Genomic DNA, 23,584 nt, shown 5'->3' with positions numbered 1-23,584 from the left:
ATACACAGACTCACTCAGAGCTCACTTCCAGTATCCACAGTTACTGACCCAGAGCTCTGTCTGATGATACATATGCTTGCGCTGAATAATGGTGTCTATAATACGCAGACTCACTCAGAGCTCACTTCCAGTATCCACAGTTACTGACTCAGAGCTCTGTCTGATGATACATATGCTTGCGCTGAATAATGGTGTCTATAATACGCAGACTCACTTAGAGCTCACTACCAGTATCCACAGTTACTGACCCAGAGCTCTGTCTGATGATACATATGCTTGCGCTGAATAATGGTGTCTATAATATGCAGACTCACTCAGAGGTCACTTCCAGTATCCACAGTTACTGACCCAGAGCTCTATCTGATGATACATATGCTTGCGCTGAATAATGGTGTCTATAATACGCAGACTCACTCAGAGCTCCTTCCAGTATCCACAGTTACTGACCCAGAGCTCTGTCTGATAATACATATGCTTCTGCTGAATAATGGTGTCTATAATACGCAGACTCACTCAGAGCTCACTTCCAGTATCCACAGTTACTGACCCAGAGCTCTGTCTGATGATACATATGCTTGTGCTGAATAATGGTCTCTATAATACGCAGACTCACTCAGAGCTCACTTCCAGTATCCACAGTTACTGACCCAGAGCTCTGTCTGATGATACATATGCTTGTGCTGAATAATGGTGTCTATAATACGCAGACTTACTCATAGCTCACTTCCAGTATCCACAGTTACTGACTCAGAGCTCTGTCTGATGATACATATGCTTGCGCTGCTCACTTCCATTATCCACAGTTACTGACCAAGAGTTGTGTCTGATGATACACATGCTTGCACTGAATAATGGTGTCTATAATACGCAGACTCACTCAGACCTCACTTCCAGTATCCACAGTTACTGACTCAGAGCTCTGTCTGATGATACATATGCTTGTGCTGAATAATGGTGTCTATAATATGCAGACTCACTGAGAGCTCACTTCCAGTATCCACAGTTACTGACCCAGAGCTCTGTCTGATGATACATATGCTTGCGCTGAATAATGATGTCTATAATACGCAGACTCACTCAGAGCTCACTTCCAGTATCCACAGTTACTGACCCAGAGCTCTGTCTGATGATACATATGCTTGCGCTGCTCACTTACAGTATCCACAGTTACTGACCCAGAGCTCTGTCTGATTATACATATGCTTTCACTGCTCAAGTCCAGTATCCACAGTTACTGACCCAGAGCTCTGTCTGATGATACATATGCTTGCGCTGAACAATGGTGTCTATAATACGCAGACTCACTCAGAGCTCACTTCCAGTATCCACAGTTACTGACCCAGAGCTCTGTCTGATGATACATATGCTTGCACTGAATAATGGTGTCTATAATATGCAGACTCACTCAGAGCTCACTTCCAGTATCCACAGTTACTGACCCAGAGCTCTGTCTGATGATACATATGCTTCTGCTGAATAATGGTGTCTATAATATGCAGACTCACTGAGAGCTCACTTCCAGTATCCACAGTTACTGACCCAGAGCTCTGTCTGATGATACATATGCTTGCACTGAATAATGATGTCTATAATACGCAGACTCACTCAGAGCTCACTTCCAGTATCCACAGTTACTGACCCAGAGCTAGGTCTGATGATACATATGCTTGCGCTGCTCACTTACAGTATCCACAGTTACTGACCCAGAGCTCTGTCTGATGATACATATGCTTGCGCTGCTCAAGTCCAGTATCCACAGTTACTGACTCAGAGCTCTGTCTGATGATACATATGCTTGCGCTGAATAATGGTGTCTATAATATGCAGACTCACTGAGAGCTCACTTCCAGTATCCACAGTTACTGACCCAGAGCTCTGTCTGATGATACATATGCTTGCGCTGAATAATGGTGTCTATAATATGCAGACTCACTGAGAGCTCACTTCCAGTATCCACAGTTACTGACCCAGAGCTCTGTCTGATGATACATATGCTTGCGCTGAATAATGATGTCTATAATACGCAGACTCACTCAGAGCTCACTTCCAGTATCCACAGTTACTGACCCAGAGCTCTGTCTGATGATACATATGCTTGCGCTGCTCACTTACAGTATCCACAGTTACTGACCCAGAGCTCTGTCTGATGATGCATATGCTTTCACTGCTCAAGTCCAGTATCCACAGTTACTGACCCAGAGCTCTGTCTGATGATACATATGCTTGCGCTGAATAATGGTGTCTATAATACGCAGACTCACTCAGAGCTCACTTCCAGTATCCACAGTTTCTGACCCAGAGCTCTGTCTGATGATACATATGCTTGCACTGAATAATGGTGTCTATAATATGCAGACTCACTCAGAGCTCACTTCCAGTATCCACAGTTACTGACCCAGAGCTCTGTCTGATGATACATATGCTTCTGCTGAATAATGGTGTCTATAATATGCAGACTCACTGAGAGCTCACTTCCAGTATCCACAGTTACTGACCCAGAGCTCTGTCTGATGATACATATGCTTGCGCTGAATAATGATGTCTATAATACGCAGACTCACTCAGAGCTCACTTCCAGTATCCACAGTTACTGACCCAGAGCTCTGTCTGATGATACATATGCTTGCTCTGAATAATGGTGTCTATAATACGCAGACTCACTTAGAGCTCACTACCAGTATCCACAGTTACTGACCCAGAGCTCTGTCTGATGATACATATGCTTGCGCTGAATAATGGTGTCTATAATATGCAGACTCACTCAGAGGTCACTTCCAGTATCCACAGTTACTGACCCAGAGCTCTATCTGATGATACATATGCTTGCGCTGAATAATGGTGTCTATAATACGCAGACTCACTCAGAGCTCCTTCCAGTATCCACAGTTACTGACCCAGAGCTCTGTCTGATGATACATATGCTTCTGCTGAATAATGGTGTCTATAATACGCAGACTCACTCAGAGCTCACTTCCAGTATCCACAGTTACTGACCCAGAGCTCTGTCTGATGATACATATGCTTGCGCTGAATAATGGTGTCTATAATACGCAGACTCACTCAGAGTTCACTTCCAGTATCCACAGTTACTGACCCAGAGCTCTGTCTGATGATGCATATGCTTGCGCTGAATAATGGTGTCTATAATACGCAGACTCACTCAGAGCTCACTTCCAGTATCCACAGTTACTGACTCAGAGCTCTGTCTGATGATACATATGCTTGCGCTGCTCACTTCCATTATCCACAGTTACTGACCAAGAGCTCTGTCTGATGATACACATGCTTGCACTGAATAATGGTGTCTATAATACGCAGACTCACTCAGACCTCACTTCCAGTATCCACAGTTACTGACTCAGAGCTCTGTCTGATGATACATATGCTTGTGCTGAATAATGGTGTCTATAATACGCAGACTCACTCAGAGCTCACCTCCAGTATCCACAGTTACTGACCCAGAGCTCTGTCTGATGATACATATGCGTGCGCTGAATAATGGTGTCTATAATATGCAGACTCACTCAGAGCTCACTTCCAGTATCCACAGTTACTGACCCAGAGCTCTGTCTGATGATACATATGCTTCTACTGAATAATGGTGTCTATAATACACAGACTCACTCAGAGCTCACTTCCAGTATCCACAGTTACTGACCCAGAGCTCTGTCTGATGATACATATGCTTGTGCTGAATAATGGTGTCTATAATACGCAGACTTACTCAGAGCTCACTTCCAGTATCCACAGTTACTGACTCAGAGCTCTGTCTGATGATACATTTGCTTGCGCTGCTCACTTCCAGTATCCACTGTTACTGACCCAGAGCTCTGTCTGATGATACACATGCTTGCACTGAATAATGGTGTCTATAATACGCAGACTCACTCAGACCTCACTTCCAGTATCCACAGTTACTGACTCAGAGCTCTGTCTGATGATACATATGCTTGCGCTGAATAATGGTGTCTATAATACGCAGACTCACTCAGAGCTCACCTCCAGTATCCACAGTTACTGACCCAGACCTCTGTCTGATGATACATATGCTTGCGCTGAATAATGGTGTCTATAATATGCAGACTCACTCAGAGCTCACTTCCAGTATCCACAGTTACTGACCCAGAGCTCTGTCTGATGATACATATGCTTGTGCTGAATAATGGTGTCTATAATACGCAGACTCACTCAGAGCTCACTTCCAGTATCCACAGTTACTGACCCAGAGCTCTGTCTGATGATACATATGCTTGCGCTGAATAATGGTGTCTATAATATGCAGACTCACTCAGAGCTCACTTCCAGTATCCACAGTTACTGACCCAGAGCTCTGTCTGATGATACATATGCTTGCGCTGAATAATGGTGTCTATAATACGCAGACTCACTCAGAGTTCACTTCCAGTATCCACAGTTACTGACCCAGAGCTCTGTCTGATGATACATATGCTTCTGCTGAATAATGGTGTCTGTAATACGCAGACTCACTCAGAGCTCACTTCCAGTATCCACAGTTACTGACTCAGAGCTCTGTCTGATGATACATATGCTTGCGCTGAATAATGGTGTCTATAATACGCAGACTCACTTAGAGCCCACTACCAGTATCCACAGTTACTGACCCAGAGCTCTGTCTGATGATACATATGCTTCTGCTGAATAATGGTGTCTATAATATGCAGACTCACTCAGAGCTCACTTCCAGTATCCACAGTTACTGACCCAGAGCTCTGTCTGATGATACATATGCTTGCGCTGAATAATGGTGTCTATAATACACAGACTCACTCAGAGCTCACTTCCAGTATCCACAGTTACTGACCCAGAGCTCTGTCTGATGATACATATGCTTGCGCTGAATAATGGTGTCTATAATACGCAGACTCACTCAGAGCTCACTTCCAGTATCCACAGTTACTGACTCAGAGCTCTGTCTGATGATACATATGCTTGCGCTGAATAATGGTGTCTATAATACGCAGACTCACTTAGAGCTCACTACCAGTATCCACAGTTACTGACCCAGAGCTCTGTCTGATGATACATATGCTTGCGCTGAATAATGGTGTCTATAATATGCAGACTCACTCAGAGGTCACTTCCAGTATCCACAGTTACTGACCCAGAGCTCTATCTGATGATACATATGCTTGCGCTGAATAATGGTGTCTATAATACGCAGACTCACTCAGAGCTCCTTCCAGTATCCACAGTTACTGACCCAGAGCTCTGTCTGATGATACATATGCTTCTGCTGAATAATGGTGTCTATAATACGCAGACTCACTCAGAGCTCACTTCCAGTATCCACAGTTACTGACCCAGAGCTCTGTCTGATGATACATATGCTTGTGCTGAATAATGGTGTCTATAATACGCAGACTCACTCAGAGCTCACTTCCAGTATCCACAGTTACTGACCCAGAGCTCTGTCTGATGATACATATGCTTGTGCTGAATAATGGTGTCTATAATACGCAGACTTACTCAGAGCTCACTTCCAGTATCCACAGTTACTGACTCAGAGCTCTGTCTGATGATACATATGCTTGCGCTGCTCACTTCCATTATCCACAGTTACTGACCAAGAGTTCTGTCTGATGATACACATGCTTGCACTGAATAATGGTGTCTATAATACGCAGACTCACTCAGACCTCACTTCCATTATTCACAGTTACTGACTCAGAGCTCTATCTGATGATACATATGCTTGTGCTGAATAATGGTGTCTATAATACGCAGACTCACTCAGAGCTCACTTCCAGTATCCACAGTTACTTACCCAGAGCTCTGTCTGATGATACATATGCTTGTGCTGAATAATGGTGTCTATAATACGCAGACTCACTCAGAGCTCACCTCCAGTATCCACAGTTACTGACCCAGAGCTCTGTCTGATGATACATATGCGTGCGCTGAATAATGGTGTCTATAATATGCAGACTCACTCAGAGCTCACTTCCAGTATCCACAGTTACTGACCCAGAGCTCTGTCTGATGATACATATGCTTCTGCTGAATAATGGTGTCTATAATACGCAGACTCACTCAGAGCTCACTTCCAGTATCCACAGTTACTGACCCAGAGCTCTGTCTGATGATACATATGCTTGCGCTGAATAATGGTGTCTATAATACGCAGACTCACTCAGAGCTCACTTCCAGTATCCACAGTTACTGACCCAGAGCTCTGTCTGATGATACATATGCTTGCGCTGAATAATGGTGTCTATAATAAGCAGACTCACTCAGAGCTCACTTCCAGTATCCACAGTTACTGACCCAGAGCTCTGTCTGATGATACATATGCTTGCGCTGAATAATGGTGTCTATAATACGCAGACTCACTCAGAGCTCACTTCCAGTATCCACAGTTACTGACCCAGAGCTCTGTCTGATGATACATATGCTTGCGCTGAATAATGGTGTCTATAATACGCAGACTCACTCAGAGCTCCTTCCAGTATCCACAGTTACTGACCCAGAGCTCTGTCTGATGATACATATGCTTCTGCTGAATAATGGTGTCTATAATACGCAGACTCACTCAGAGCTCACTTCCAGTATCCACAGTTACTGACCCAGAGCTCTGTCTGATGATACATATGCTTGCGCTGAATAATGGTGTCTATAATACGCAGACTCACTCAGAGCTCACTTCCAGTATCCACAGTTACTGACCCAGAGCTCTGTCTGATGATACATATGCTTGTGCTGAATAATGGTGTCTATAATACGCAGACTTACTCAGAGCTCACTTCCAGTATCCACAGTTACTGACTCAGAGCTCTGTCTGATGATACATATGCTTGCGCTGCTCACTTCCATTATCCACAGTTACTGACCAAGAGCTCTGTCTGATGATACACATGCTTGCACTGAATAATGGTGTCTATAATACGCAGACTCACTCAGACCTCACTTCCATTATCCACAGTTACTGACCCAGAGCTCTGTCTGATGATACATATGCTTCTACTGAATAATGGTGTCTATAATACGCAGACTCACTCAGAGCTCACTTCCAGTATCCACAGTTACTGACCCAGAGCTCTGTCTGATGATACATATGCTTGTGCTGAATAATGGTGTCTATAATACGCAGACTTACTCAGAGCTCACTTCCAGTATCCACAGTTACTGACTCAGAGCTCTGTCTGATGATACATTTGCTTGCGCTGCTCACTTCCAGTATCCACTGTTACTGACCCAGAGCTCTGTCTGATGATACACATGCTTGCACTGAATAATGGTGTCTATAATACGCAGACTCACTCAGACCTCACTTCCAGTATCCACAGTTACTGACTCAGAGCTCTGTCTGATGATACATATGCTTGCGCTGAATAATGGTGTCTATAATACGCAGACTCACTCAGAGCTCACCTCCAGTATCCACAGTTACTGACCCAGAGCTCTGTCTGATGATACATATGCTTGTGCTGAATAATGGTGTCTATAATACGCAGACTCACTCAGAGCTCACCTCCAGTATCCACAGTTACTGACCCAGACCTCTGTCTGATGATACATATGCTTGCGCTGAATAATGGTGTCTATAATATGCAGACTCACTCAGAGCTCACTTCCAGTATCCACAGTTACTGACCCAGAGCTCTGCCTGATGATACATATGCTTCTGCTGAATAATGGTGTCTATAATACGCAGACTCACTCAGAGCTCACTTCCAGTATCCACAGTTACTGACCCAGAGCTCTGTCTGATGATACATATGCTTGTGCTGAATAATGGTGTCTATAATACGCAGACTCACTCAGAGCTCACTTCCAGTATCCACAGTTACTGACCCAGAGCTCTGTCTGATGATACATATGCTTGCGCTGAATAATGGTGTCTATAATACGCAGACTCACTCAGAGTTCACTTCCAGTATCCACAGTTACTGACCCAGAGCTCTGTCTGATGATACATATGCTTCTGCTGAATAATGGTGTCTGTAATACGCAGACTCACTCAGAGCTCACTTCCAGTATCCACAGTTACTGACTCAGAGCTCTGTCTGATGATACATATGCTTGCGCTGAATAATGGTGTCTATAATACGCAGACTCACTTAGAGCCCACTACCAGTATCCACAGTTACTGACCCAGAGCTCTGTCTGATGATACATATGCTTCTGCTGAATAATGGTGTCTATAATACGCAGACTCACTCAGAGCTCACTTCCAGTATCCACAGTTACTGACCCAGAGCTCTGTCTGATGATACATATGCTTGCGCTGAATAATGGTGTCTATAATACACAGACTCACTCAGAGCTCACTTCCAGTATCCACAGTTACTGACCCAGAGCTCTGTCTGATGATACATATGCTTGCGCTGAATAATGGTGTCTATAATACGCAGACTCACTCAGAGCTCACTTCCAGTATCCACAGTTACTGACTCAGAGCTCTGTCTGATGATACATATGCTTGCGCTGAATAATGGTGTCTATAATACGCAGACTCACTTAGAGCTCACTACCAGTATCCACAGTTACTGACCCAGAGCTCTGTCTGATGATACATATGCTTGCGCTGAATAATGGTGTCTATAATATGCAGACTCACTCAGAGGTCACTTCCAGTATCCACAGTTACTGACCCAGAGCTCTAACTGATGATACATATGCTTGCGCTGAATAATGGTGTCTATAATACGCAGACTCACTCAGAGCTCCTTCCAGTATCCACAGTTACTGACCCAGAGCTCTGTCTGATGATACATATGCTTCTGCTGAATAATGGTGTCTATAATACGCAGACTCACTCAGAGCTCACTTCCAGTATCCACAGTTACTGACCCAGAGCTCTGTCTGATGATACATATGCTTGCGCTGAATAATGGTGTCTATAATACGCAGACTCACTCAGAGCTCACTTCCAGTATCCACAGTTACTGACCCAGAGCTCTGTCTGATGATACATATGCTTGTGCTGAATAATGGTGTCTATAATACGCAGACTTACTCAGAGCTCACTTCCAGTATCCACAGTTACTGACTCAGAGCTCTGTCTGATGATACATATGCTTGCGCTGCTCACTTCCATTATCCACAGTTACTGACCAAGAGCTCTGTCTGATGATACACATGCTTGCACTGAATAATGGTGTCTATAATACGCAGACTCACTCAGACCTCACTTCCAGTATCCACAGTTACTGACTCAGAGCTCTGTCTGATGATACATATGCTTGTGCTGAATAATGGTGTCTATAATACGCAGACTCACTCAGAGCTCACTTCCAGTATCCACAGTTACTTACCCAGAGCTCTGTCTGATGATACATATGCTTGTGCTGAATAATGGTGTCTATAATACGCAGACTCACTCAGAGCTCACCTCCAGTATCCACAGTTACTGACCCAGAGCTCTGTCTGATGATACATATGCTTGCGCTGAATAATGGTGTCTATAATACGCAGACTCACTCAGAGCTCACTTCCAGTATCCACAGTTACTGACTCAGTAACAAGTCTCCAAAGCTCTCTGTCAATTCATTGCAGGAGGACATCAGGTTTGAACCGGGAAACACGTCATAACTGACGTCACATCACAATCCTAGTTACAAAAACCTACCGGTTTGAGGGGTTGGTTTCGGGACATTGTCTACATATAGTTTGTATATGGGTTAGTCCTTTAATTGGATATACCTATCTGATGGCCGCACCTTGGACCATACCAAAATAGATAAAGGTAAGAAGGACATGGTTTTAGCAACAGGTAATTGCTTCATGTAAGTTATAAGGCGGCCTCACATTGAGAGTTATGATAGGTTGGAATTGGTCTTACCAACCTTGGTCACTTGGCCGGTCACCAGCACAGCAGCTGAAATATTGGTAGGAAAAGCGCCTTCCAGTCAAAGAAGACACCATTCCTTATTTCCTAGGCCACAGGCCAGGGCCTCTAGCTTTGGACTTGGCCTCGTCAGGCGCTTCTGCTCTGAGAATTTGTGGGGAGTGAAGGCCGGTGTCTGTCTGCATCTGGAGCTAATGAATAGACACTTTCTTCCAATTATGGGTCACGTGTGAGGAGACCACGTTTTGACTTATTCTGCCCTGCTATTACTGTGATTTTAGTTGCAAGTTATGTGGGGGCTGTTACCCACTCTGGCAACTGGAGACTTTGTCGATAGGTTCTTTGTTCAGTATTAATCTTTTAATTAATAGGCACGTCTGGCATTCAAAGGCTGTTTGTTCTCTATTTAATCTAAAAGAACGATGTCTTACTCTTGGGAATTATATCTTCTGTTCTCCTCGGAGCCATGCAAACCTCTCTTCGTTCACTGTAACCTTGGAAGGGGGCTGCGCAATCACTGTCTGGCCTGCACAGATCCGTATTTCAGCTAATTCAGCAGGGAGAATCTCCCTGCAGCTTTGAGGCTTGTCATTCACTCTAATGTAGCTTCTCCGTCCATCTTGTTAAAAATGGCCACTCATTACCGTTGCATTTCTATGTTTAGCAAACTATATGTGTAAATCGTTTGTGTTGCATTTCAGCATATACATTGATTGTGTAATGTTCTTTAAGTCTATATGGTGCAGGTAATAGTCTTCATGTCTCAATGCACATTTGACCTAGTGTTTGTGTTTCTTCATGGAGAGTTCATATCTGCTTCATGTCTATTGAATGTTTGTGTGTCAGTTTGGCAATGAGGTCTCTTGCTCTGGTCATCTTCCGTTGCATCATGTTAATTTCTTCTTGAGTTTGCAGGTTTATATCGTCTTCTCTTGTTTCAGGATAAGGTTGTTATGGTTGCCTCAATGAATCGCGTTTCTCATGTTTGCGGTATAGAGGTGGAGGAGGAGCAGACGCCATGAATGACGTCTTCATCTTGTTTTTACGGTATAGCGGCGGGGGAGAGGCAGACACCATGAATGACGTATTCACCTGCCTCTCGACATCCTGGTTTAATAAATAAATGCTTTCGTAAATAAAAGTTTAGTAGTGAGATTAAATTTAGATTACTAATCAGGTGTTGCTATCAGTTCATAGAATTTTAGAAAACTTAGCAGGTGCAACAAAAAGCATTTTGGGTGTGTAATCCTGAATGAATAACAGCACGTGTTAAGACACAATAAGTGTTTCTGTCACATGAAAGCAAACCATAATACTTCCAAATCCCCGCAGGACACCTTTGGTGGTTTGGCATATAGTCCACGGGCTGTCATTCTGTTTGTGATAAATTTGTCCTTTTATGAAGGTATATTCTTGCGGTTAATCTTCTACTTAACCTCAGTTTTTGAAATGTTGTGCTGTGTTAAAAGACACAGTACATCATTTACTGCCCACACAAATGACGTCATGGATGTGCTGCCCCGTTTTACTGCATTGACACACTCGCAACGAGCTGTATTGTACTGGGCGCGATTCTGAGGACGGCTCCTGCTTTCAGAACAGGTACTTCAACAGCAGTGCTAGTTGTAAGGTTTCTTTTATGACTTTCTTCTTTGCTTGTGGGTGCTGAAGAGTGACCCCACTGTATCTGATGTACTTCACCATCCATGCTTGAAGCGGCGCTAGTTGTAAGGTTTCTCTTATGACTTTCCTCTTTGCTTGTGGGTGTTGGAGAGTGACCCTATTGTGTCTGATGTACTTGACCATCAAAAACGGAAAAAATTGACCAGAGAAAAATATTTATAATGATGTATCAAAATGTATTTGAAGTAATACAAAAATTGGAACATAGTAAATGAATCACAAATTATTAAACACTAATACATTTTACATAGCAAAACAGCAGTAACATATGCCTAAAACATCATCACACACACAGCATTCAGACATGACTCAACATGCAGTGGCATACATCCAAAGTGCTAAAAGACAAAAGAACCATACTAAAAACATATGAGGGAAAATTCATAACTACTCCCCACAAAGACATTCATTATTGTTGCATTTACAAGACGCACAATAGAATTTATTACAACACAATCTATTGTAAGGGTGGATCAGAAAAAGGAGATACAAGGATCCCTTTAGGTTTTTCTTGACTGGTTTCGACGTGGAGTGTTGGTTTACACAACGTCTTCATCAGGAGGCGGATGTAACCATACTGTAAAAAACACACACAAAAACATGGCTGTAAGCTTATACATAACAAACCCATAAACATGCAGGCTGCCTGCCGGTTAAAAATGAAATTTTTTTTACCACAATAAATTGGAGCCAAATATACCGTCATGTAAATTAGTATACTGGCATCCCTAAACAACAGGTATGCACCCCAGAGCAAAGAGTTAGTGACTCCCGATAAAGAACCATGCTAAGCGCAAGGGCATGTCAAACGAGCCACTACACGGGTGATTCCCGAAAGGCCGCAATTGCATTACAAAAACATGCAATTAATTAGTGACTGCGGGAACGAAGCATTATAAACGAGCATATGGCTACATAATGAAAGTCCAAAGTCTAGGTACGGAAGAGCGACGGGGGCATAAGTGGCAGACCGCGCCAGGAAGGTAGGAAGTAAATGGTGAAAAGACACCTATGAGTAAGGCAAACATGAATAGACACAATGTCTGTTCTGAGTACTGGATGAGGCTATGGAAAATTACACCTACAATAATTGCAAAAACGCTCAATTGTGGAAAATTAGTAAGAGAATATGTGGAATATATTTCTATACAGCCGACCAAGCCCTGATCAAGAAAAGGAAATAAAAAAATGAATATTGTGAGCCACGAAGAACAGGCTCGCTGGACCCACTAATAAACATTGAAATCCCACAATTCCAATGTGTTGAGGCCTTTGTGGAGTGTTTTCAAGTAAAAAATCCACATTTGTTCCTTGTAGGCCATTTTTTGGCCAATTGTACCGAACCAGTAGCAACCATTTTTTCCTCATTATAGATAGATAAATTGAGGAACGCAATCCATATGGTAGAGTGTTCAAAGGTAAATTTATATTAATATCTACCTGGTTGAGCCACCCTACAAAATGTTCCAATGTGGCGACATCGCCCTCCCACTGTACCAGAATATCATCAATGTACCGTCGGTATAGTATAATTTGATGTTTTGAATATAAGGATTCACATCATTCAAGACAAAGTTTTCTTCAAACAGGGCCATAAAAATGATAGCCAAATTAGAGGCAAAGGAACAGCATCCAGGCTTGAAGCAGTGCTAGGTGGAAGGTTTCTCTTATGGCTTTCCTATTTGCTTGTGGGTGTTGGAGACTGATCCCACTGTGTCTGATGTACCGCTTCTGTAGGTGATGTACAATCTGAAGTTATACAGGTTCTGATCCACTGTCAGGTATTACCTCTACTGAGTACCCTTTTCTCTGCAAGATGCATTACAGCTCTTACATGGGTGACATGGGTGACTTAGTGGAGCTCTTAGAGGAGCTCTCACTTACAAAATGCACGTCCATCCATTTTTTTTATTTTTTTGTTTCAGGCATGCATTCAAAATGTGTTCCTCATGTACAGGTTGGGTGGACTTTTTTGCCGAAATACTGCAAGATATCAAAACACCCTTGCTGGCGTTGTTCCTGAAAATCTGTCCGAATTAGAGTTAGCACCAGGCCTAGTGCTAAAGCAGTATTATTTCTGGAATAGTGCCAGCTCTGATAACTGTTCATTTCTTTTAAATGTATAAACAATTTCCTCCATATATTATATTGTAGTGCTCCGTTGCTTCCTAAAGCTAGGTCCACACTCAATAAATACTCTATTGATAATTATAATAATTGATGTTGAAAATGGATGATGCACAGCTGTGGGTCTTCCAACTATTGCAGATTATTTTAATGCACACAATTGTCAACTCTGACCCTTTTATCACATGCCTCAATGACAGCGGCCATCAGAGACCCCAACCTTTTCATTTTTTTTGAAAGGACACACCTGTGCTTCCTGTCTGCACAGTAAGACAAGGAAAAAGTATTTGTAATGCCAAGTTAAAATGTTATCCACCTCTGGGGTGGGGGTAGAAATGGGCAGATTTCTGCTTCTGACATTTGACTCGTAAAACGTTGAAGTCCAACAGAGGGATTTCCATATTCAACTCTGAAATCTCATTATAGATTTCCATATTCAACTCTGAAATCTCAGTATAGACATATTCAACTCTGAAATCTCAGTATAGATATATTCAATTTCCATATTCAACTCTGAAATCTCAGTATAGATATATGCAACTCTGAAATCTCATTATAGAGTTCCATATTCAACTCTGAAATCTCAGTATAGATATATTCAACTCTGAAATCTCATTATAGAGTTCCATATTCAACTCTGAAATCTCAGTATAGATATATTCAACTCTGAAGTCTCATTATAGAGTTCCATATTCAACTCTGAAATCTCAGTATAGATATATTCAATTTCCATATTCAACTCTGAAATCTCAGTATAGATATATTCAACTCTGAAATCTCATTATAGAGTTCCATATTCAACTCTGAAATCTCAGTATAGATATATTCAACTCTGAAATCTCATTATAGAGTTCCATATTCAACTCTGAAATCTCAGTATAGATATATTCAATTTCCATATTCAACTCTGAAATCTCAGTATAGATATATTCAACTCTGAAATCTCATTATAGAGTTCCATATTCAACTCTGAAATCTCAGTATAGATTTCCATATTCAACTCTGAAATCTCAGTATAGATTTCTATATTCAACTCTGAAATCTCAGTATAGATATATTCAACTCTGAAATCTCAGTATAGATTTCCATATTCAACTTTGAAATCTCAGTATAGATTTCCATATTCAACTCTGAGATTTCAGTATCTGGCCAATACTGCCATTTGGAAGCATCCATTAGAGCGTTGGGAAGGGGTGCTTGCCTGGTCAATTGCCTCTTATTGCCGAAATGATGACCATTGGAATTTAGTGTGAATGCCTCTACACCGTTGCACATCTGACACCACCAAAAAGTAGCACGTTGTCATTTTTTGTTAATTTATGCGTGCGTGAATTCATAGCATGTATGAAGCGCAAACCTAGGTAGGAAGCAAGGAAGTGAGGTACAACATGGATACATGTATGATATGATAGGTTATTTATAACGCGCTTAATACCCAGATGTTTCTAAGCGTGGACCCGGGGATTGAACCTGTGTTGCTCTGTGTCGTCTTGCTTCCCCGGCGAGCACGTTGACCCTGAGCTATCCTCCCGAGATGTAGTGGTTACAAGTAGGGTGCAAGGATAGCAGAGGATGTGGGAGAGGTAGGGGAGAGCAGGAGTGAGGGCAAACTCCAGAAGGGGAGGTAGGGTTGAGTAAAGGGATTAGTGAGTGGTGAGATGTTCTTTGAAGAGTGAGGTCTTCAGGCCCTTCCCAAGGAGATACAGGGAGACAGTGTTAGCTACCCGGGTAACATGTTACAGAGATAGGGTGAATAACAGGAAAAGGCTGGTTTCCTGTTTTTTACCTCTTGCAGTTCTTTGTTTGCAGCTCGACAATGTTGTGGTTTCTGTCGATGGACTGGCCTCTAGGGATGGTGAGATTCTCTGCTAAGTAGAGTGACGTTTTGATTGTGATTGCTTTGTCGGTGATGCAGGCAGTCTTGAGCATGATGCCTGCTTGAAGGTCTCCTTGAGTTACACTACTCCTTATTTGTACTGTGGAAACAGAGAGGCCATTTCAAAATGGCATTCCATTCAGTCAATGCTGAATTCTAGTGTTTTTTTCTGAAGATGGTTCTAAGTTTCTAGATGAATTCCCTTCATCAGGACCTCCTTATGTAGACCAGGTTTGCACCTGTTCCTGTACCTGGATGAACATGTGAGGTTTGCTTTTCCCATGATGCTTTGCTGATGGACCGTGCTGCCACTGACCCCAAGACTTCTGTCATGTCTACTACACATCCTTGAGGAAACGTCTGCTCGTCTAGTAGAGCATGGTGTTGGTTGCGCTGGATATTGATCCATCCTGGCGTGTTCAATTTCATAAGTAAACTCTTGGAGTTTAACGGCAAGTCCTGCCAGCTCTGGTGTTGTGGATCTGGTGCCACCTGGGCTCAGTAAGTGAACGAGTGGTTTGTCATTTGTTAGAAGACAGAATTTCTTTCCCAAAACATAAGACCTAAAATGGGTTGATGGCCATTTCCATGAGCCATATTAATTTTTCAATGATGTATGGACCTACATCTACACTGACCCACGACTTCATAGCGGGATGGAATAGTCTGCACCATGGAGCTTTGTGTCTTTGAAGGCCTTTTGGTGGTCTTTGGGCCAATGAAACTCTTGACGTTTCTCTAAAAGCCATTGCAGAGGTTCCGTTCCCGTGGAGGAGTTTGGAAGGAACGTTGAACCAACAGTACTTTGTTAGGCCTAAGAATGACTTAAGCTGTTCTTTGTTAGTGGGGTGTGTGTCTTCAGGCTGCCGCTTCCACAAGGTCATTCTTTGGTCTAATACCTTTGTTGGAAATTGTTTTGACGCCCTTTTGTCCTCTGTCATTTCATTCTCTCCGAATTTGTCATATCCTCTTGTAAACCTCCAGAACCTTCGCTTCCTTGGTATCCACTCCTAACTCTCTTGGCAAAGCTGAACGACGCTTGGAAAATGCCACATTCTCCGGCTGTTCTTGCAGCACTCTTTTCATGCTAGAAATCTCTACTTCCGAATCTTACCACTTGTGCGTCTCCTCATTCCGTTGTCTGTTTACTCCGCTTAATAACTTACTCCCTCCTTCCGCCCTATGCCCTGCTGTCAATTCTGCACTCTCTGCATGTTACTTTACTCAGTACTTTCCTTTCCGGATAGAGGAACTCTGCTTTTCTTTCTCTTCAATGTCTCAATGTTTACCTATTCCTCCTGCTTCTTCTCTTGTTCGTTCTTTCCAGCAGCCCATTGCTGAGTTTGAAATCAGACCGCTGCGGTGCGCCAACCCTACGTCTGCCATGTCAAACCCGCTGCCATTGGCACTCATTCTACCTGCACCCCCCCATTTATGCCTCACCTTTCCTCTCTTTATATCCTCTCTCTCCAGCTGCGTATTTCCTCTTTCTTTATAGTTTCTACTACTCTGCATATTCTTAAAATAACTTCTCCTGACCCGTCTTTTCCTGCACACGTTTGCCCTATCTCACCAGTGGCGGCTGGTGAATTTTTTGATTGGAGGGGCGTAAATATTTTTCATGAATATGCGGGAGTGTATGAGCACAGTGAGGGAGACAGAACCAACCAAGATGGGGCCAGGGGTTCTTACCCCTAAGTACATTTGAAAGGGTTACAGCACACCTTCTTTGATAAATTGGGTAAAAAGCCACACAGTTTGCAGTTCGAGTGAAACATGTAAAAAATCTAATAGTTGCAAGTCACCAACAGCGTACAGGAGAATTTTTCAACACATGTTCATGAGTCATTTGCACACAATATATGCCAGTATTAAAAACATGTTTATACTGGCTGTACTCATACATGTTCATGCAGGCAGCACCAATATATTCCAGTATTACCATATGAGAACATATCCCTATTGGCTTTGCCAGTAGAAAAAATGCCATGCCCTATTAAGAAAATATATAAAGTTTGGCTAAACCAGTGTGGGCCAGTCTAGCCATGTAATAACACTTATCATGCTTGCTTTATCCTTGATGGCCAGTACAAAATGCCATGCCACACTGAAATTATTTCTAGACTGGCTTCACAGTTATAGGCCAGGCTATCCACTTACTCCAACCCCTTTTCATTGATAAACATAAATGAGAAACAACTTTTCTAGTGCCTATAGCTAAGATGGTTTCCCTAAACTAAATAAAACAATAAACGGGTGCTGGTCAAGAAGTCCCAAATGAAAATATGTTCTTGATTATCACCTCCTAATTGATCTCCACCGCACTCCTCCTCTCCCTCTTTCTGACCTCCTCTTCTCGTACTTCACCTTCCGTGTCCACCTCTTTCTCTGTCCACCACCCACTCTCTCCAGTGCTCCCACTCTTTTCCAAAGCACTCACATCCCTCTCTTCCATCTCCTGGGTGATATAGGGAGGAAGCCATGCCCGCAGGACCCACTTGTGCAGAGCTGTTCTCAGGTATGTTTCATAATTTCATCCTAGCTGCACTTGGTTGGATTGTTTTAGTGCACAGGCTGTCTCCCCTACCATTGGATCCACAGAGGCCCGGTCTGAGCCTTGATCACTGCCAGTCGACATTATAAATAATCGGCTTTCCCCACCTCTCGGACCAAGGGCTGCCTTTTTGGAGCTCTGTGATTCATAGATGTGCAGGGCAGCACCCACCAAGTGACACGAAATGGAATAGAAGTTGCCTGGTCTGCCATTTCTCACCCACGCGGAAGTGGCAGGGGCCACACTGTCCATCACACACTAAGGGCCAGATTACAGAAACTTTGCACCGGTGCAAGTGTAATGTTGTATCGTATTAGCACTAGGGTAAAATTGCCCTAGTGCAAAAAACATACACCTTCAATGCGTTTTTGCTCATGGTTTGTGGGGGTCTTGGGACAACTTTGGGTAGTAGAGTCTGCCAGAAATGGGACAAGCGGGTTGCATGGGGATTGTTGAGGCTACGATGTGAAAACAATCCGTGAAGCTCCTCCTAACCCGCTTGGCCTTGGTGGGCTGCGAGAGGGCATCCTCCTGACACTACCCCGAGTACAAAATCATTTAGCAGGGGGTGGGCCTGCCTCATGGCTGCCCTATACCCTAATCCCAGAGCCAGGCAGGGGGCCTGGTCACACTACCCAAGAAGGACCCTCTGTTTGCGAGCCTGGCTGGAGTAGAAGGTTGTCCGAACAGACGCTGCACAAGGCTATGAGGTTGAGGTGTAACAGCAGGGGGCACTGTCCTGCTGTGTCCTCTGCAGTCTCCACTTTGACTGCGAATACAAGGAGACTTCGAGAAAGCCTCGCAAGCTTTTTTCTTTTAAATAAGTCCTTATGGCTGCAGGGATGTCATTTGCGCGTCGCCAGGGTTCTCATCTACGACCCATGTGGCCTTCTCCCTTTCTACCCCTGTGGTCTCCCTTGCTACGCCTAAAACGAAAGTAAAAAAAAAGAATTGTACATTGGGGTCTTAGCTTCTGGAGTGGCTGGCTTTCTTGTTCAGTCTGCTTAAAAAGAATAAATAAAAAAAAAGACCAGGGTTTCCACAAGTCTAACACTTACAGCACTGACCCTAAATAAGAAAGAATAGGAATACCAAATAATGTGTCTTTCTGGAATTCTCTACAGTAATTGCTACACTCATTCAAGGTTTATTTCAGGCACACTTCAGGGGGTGAGTCACTGATTTAGTCTGTTCTTAAACACCTCAACTCAGCCTTTCATCCTTCTGAGGTCCATAAATGAGTACCAACACAGGTTGTGTGATATTGTATGTATCTTTGTTCTATATAAAGCGCTTAAGCGTATGTGCTATGTAATAACACATCATTATCATTAGGCCTTGTCCGTCTGTTTGCATTCACAGTAATTAGCAATATGGGCCTTTAGACACCTATCTTAATGCTACACATGGCGATCCATTGTTGTTTGAAATGTATATCCCATTATAGGGATATTATAACAATATTTTTCATGGTGTATTTAGGAACAATCTAATGTGAGGCCACTTCCTGCTTTGTCAAGGGGTGAAAGGTCATGTTCCATCGCTTCCCGTGATAGCACTTTGGAGTGTGGTCAAATGACACCACTTCCTGTGATGTCATCAGAGGTCAAGGGTCATGTGATGTCACTTCTGCTACCCCTGGCATTTTGGTGAAATGACGTCCCTGTATGGCTGAAGGGTTGTCATTTCACCAAAATGCCAGGGGTAGGGGAAGTGACACCACACGACCCTTGACCCCCTGATGACATCACAGGAAGTGTTATAATTTGACCCCACGCCCAAGTGAGTTCACAGGAAGTTATGACAATCGACCGTCAGATTTTTCAGATGCATCTAGCACCCGTGTTTCCAGATGCTCTCATTTCAGCCAGATATAAGAACCGAGGCACAGAGCATGATTTGTCCACAATTACACATTTGGGGAATGTAATTTTCCAGATTCGATGTGGGGTCTACATGTAAACCATACACAATGCCGTATTTGTGATAGGGTAACCGAAATCTACAATGCAGGCTACAGCTAGTGTATGAAACATCTATAGATCAATGGACACAGAAGTGCGTGTTATCTGTGGCGTTGCTGTGTTAAACAAGCCAAAAAAGCACTGACCGGGGAGGCGTGCGCTGTTGCTTACCCAGGAGGAAAATGCTGCACGAGCAAGGCCTGAAAATTAAATAATTGACCAGGATTCAGTATCAACAACATTCCCTGGTTATACATGTATATATGATTCAGCTAGCACTATGATAGAAGAAACCTATCAGACTGGTCTGCGTGCACTCAGGGGAGTGCACCTGATCATGTATACCCAAGACCCCCCATAGTTTTTATTATCGAAGCGTAATACTGGGTGCCAGAGGACTTTAACAAAAACGCCATTGAATGTGATATCATTGCTACACACATACATCCATGGCATTGAAAAAAAAACACGAGTTGCTTCTCACCCGGGGACTCACTGGCAGACTTCAAGGCGCGCACTGCACACTACCCCGTTATCAGACCGAATGGTGCTCAATGGCGTTGCCCCGAATTTGGCAGTTCCCCTGCAAGCCATGCTGTGCCCCTCCCCCCCAGCTCCTTAACAAAGCACAGGGCATGCCACACCCCTGGCCCAGGTCCCGTACTCTGTCCTGCAATCCCCCTACCCCCATTTCTGGGGTTGCGGTGGTAGGGAAGTCTGGATTGTTGGGTGGTGGTTGGAGCAGGGGGTGTAGAGTGTCTCTGATGGAGCAGCAGGGGGGATGCCACGTCTACTCTTCATGGCTTTTGATGTTTCTCTTCACTTGCAGATGCCCAGCGGGCGGTGGCCCTCCTTAGCAGATACCAGGACACCATGAGTTCGCCTGCTGAAGAGCACCTCAAGACCTCGATCGGCAAGATCTCGCGGATCCTGGCCAGCGACCTCTTCCACGCCTTACTAGGTGAGACCCCTTGCTTCCTCTCCAGGGAAGTCCTAAGTCCCATTAGCTCTGTCGGATTCCGTTTGTGTTATGTGCTAAATGCTTCACATGCAGCCAATATTACTTTTAGATCGGGCTTAAAGCAGCGTTCACTCTCCGATGCCTAGGACCTTTTGATTAATAGATTAAGGAGAAAACTCTTAACTGTGCATTTCCTTTGCATTTCCCATCCATTGTATGTGCCCGGCCTTGGTTGGTGGTGTGTTCCCTTGCCACCAAAGAGTGGATTATTTGCCTTTGAGAGAGAAAGTCATAGAGTTTAAGAGTGCGGACATCAGCTGGCTGTGCAAGGAAAGAAGCATTGTTTAGCTTGCAGGCTTTCAGAGAGAACGTCACAGATTTGAAGAAGACAGTATCAGCTAGCTTTGAAAGAGAAGCGTGCAATGTTTGTCACACAGGATATGACAAAAAGTCACACAGCTTATAAATGCAGACAACAGCTGGCTTTCAACGACAAGAGTGCATTGCTTAGATTGTAGACTTTGAGAGAGAGGAAGTCGCAGAGTTTAAGAATGCAGATAGTAGCTGGCTTTGAAAGAGGGGAGTGCATTGTGTATCACGATATGAGAGAAAGTCACAGAGTTTAAAAATGCAGACAACAGCTGGCTTTCAACGAGAATAGTGTATTGCTTAGATTGTAAACTTTGAGAGAGAGGAAGTCGCAGAGTTTAAGAATACAGATAGTAGCTGGCTTTGAAAGAGGGGAGTGCATTGTCTATTACACGATATGAGAGAAAGTCACAGTGTTTAAGAATACCGATAGTAGCTAGCTTTGAAAGAGAGGAGTACATTGTTGATCACACACCATAAGAGAGAGAAAGTCATGTTTAAGAATACCGATAGTAGCTGGCTTTGAAAGAGAGGAGTACATTGTTGATCACACACCATAAGAGAGAGAAAGTCATGTTTAAGAATACAGATAGTAGGAGGGCGTGGCTTGACGCCGACGAAGATGGCGGCGTGACCTGGCAGCTCCGTCTCACTGAAAATAAAATAAGGCATTTCCCATTATTCTTTTCCCCTATCACTTACCTTCTCCTCCCTGCGCTATGGTCCGGACCTCCTCCACGAACCGCTGAACGAAATTCAGCGCAGCTCCACGTTCGCCCGCGCCGGCTCACCGGCTCCAGCCAACAAGCTTCGGGGACCGCCGCGGCCGCCTTCCTGCATCCGCGCACCGTGAAGTAAGTGTCGGCGTCACGTGTTACGTGACGCGCCGGCCGCGGCCTGGTCCGCCCTCCTTCTCTTCCCCGCCACAAAACTGCTGCCTCTGGTGCCGGCGCGCAATAGCTCCATAAATAAAGCATTCCCTGAGGAGAGGAAGGGAAAAAAAAAAAAAAAAAAAAAAAAAAAAAAAAAAAATTAAGGATTAGGAAGCCCATTTCAGCCATATAAAAAACAATACGCCACAAGATACAGAAACGATTTAAATTTAACCAATATCTCGGCCATACCCTTCCACACAAAGAAGAAATTGAACATTTTCTTGATCTCTGAGACTTTTGGGACTAGATAAAGAGGGGAAAGGAAAAAAAAAAAAAAAAAAAAAACAGCAACAAAGAAACATAGAAAGGAATACTGTTTTATTGCACAGGATCTCCTCCACACGTTGCCACTCATGTGACACAACCCTTTCTATTTGAAGCTCGATTTTGGTTCTAATTGAGAGCACACATAGGTGAACCACGCATTCTATATGCAGGAATATGCATGGAACTGGGCATAACCACAACTCAAAATTGAACTTGACGGTAACTGGATACCCACATTAAATGGAAGCTTCCTACCACTACAAGGCTTATAGCACTCTCAACTCACACCTAAGTTTACGCCTTATTATTCAACAGTGCTTCTATTAACCTCCTCTATCAGGAGTAGTACTACCTTAATAATATGGACGTAATAATTGTAAACTATGGTACATAGAACCCCACGAAGTTACTATTGAAAGACTCTATACATATGTGCTTACCACCACAAGCCCTTCTCAAAAAAGCTTCTTTTTGAAACGGAACCTACTATTGCTCTACATGCAACAACTTTCTACAATTCTTTACATTGCATCATCAATACCGCTTACCAAGCTCTTTTCAATTGCCCACATATCTATATCTCGCAGCCAATATAATGGCGGCCAACAAAAAAAACAATACCTCAACTACCAAAGAACCTAATACTCTCACCGCCAACCTCAAGAGACCCAAAAGTGACTCACCTCCTCCGTTGGGCATCTCGGATCCTGCTTTGGAGGCCATTTTGGCAGAGATTAGATCACTCAAACCCTTCATAGAGACCACAAATTTAAAATTACAACAGTTGGACGACAGATGGAAGGGTTTTGAAAATAGAATGGACGAGGTGGAGAAGCGAGTGGGTCTAGTAGAAGAAACCACATCTAAAGTAAAGCAACTGGAAAATGCAATAAAAGAACTTCAAAAACACAATGAAGATTTGGAAAATCGCAGTAGACGTAATAACCTCCGCATCTCAGGACTGCCAGAGGGATCAGAGGGAACCAATACCATTGTCTTTTTGCAAACATTTTTAGCAAAGCTGCTTCACTTACCCCCTG

General features: G+C 43.4%; 1 protein-coding gene across 6 annotated transcripts in view; it reads left to right on the top strand.

Moving 5' to 3' along the window:
- Window positions 1–23,584, top strand: part of DLG3 (discs large MAGUK scaffold protein 3) — a 2,111,742-nt gene that overhangs the window by 245,019 nt on the left and 1,843,139 nt on the right. For all 6 annotated transcript variants that reach the window (XM_069612439.1, XM_069612441.1, XM_069612436.1 and 3 more), the window contains exon 2: window positions 20,842–20,973. In XM_069612439.1, the coding sequence (XP_069468540.1) occupies window positions 20,842–20,973 (132 nt within the window). The remainder of the gene's footprint in view (window positions 1–20,841; window positions 20,974–23,584) is intronic.

This window comes from Ambystoma mexicanum, chromosome 5p (assembly GCF_040938575.1).
Source record: "Ambystoma mexicanum isolate Mex_15411 chromosome 5p, UKY_AmexF1_1, whole genome shotgun sequence".
In the NCBI taxonomy this organism is placed as follows: Eukaryota; Metazoa; Chordata; class Amphibia; order Caudata; family Ambystomatidae; genus Ambystoma; species Ambystoma mexicanum.
This window is presented reverse-complemented; position numbering and strand designations above follow the sequence as displayed.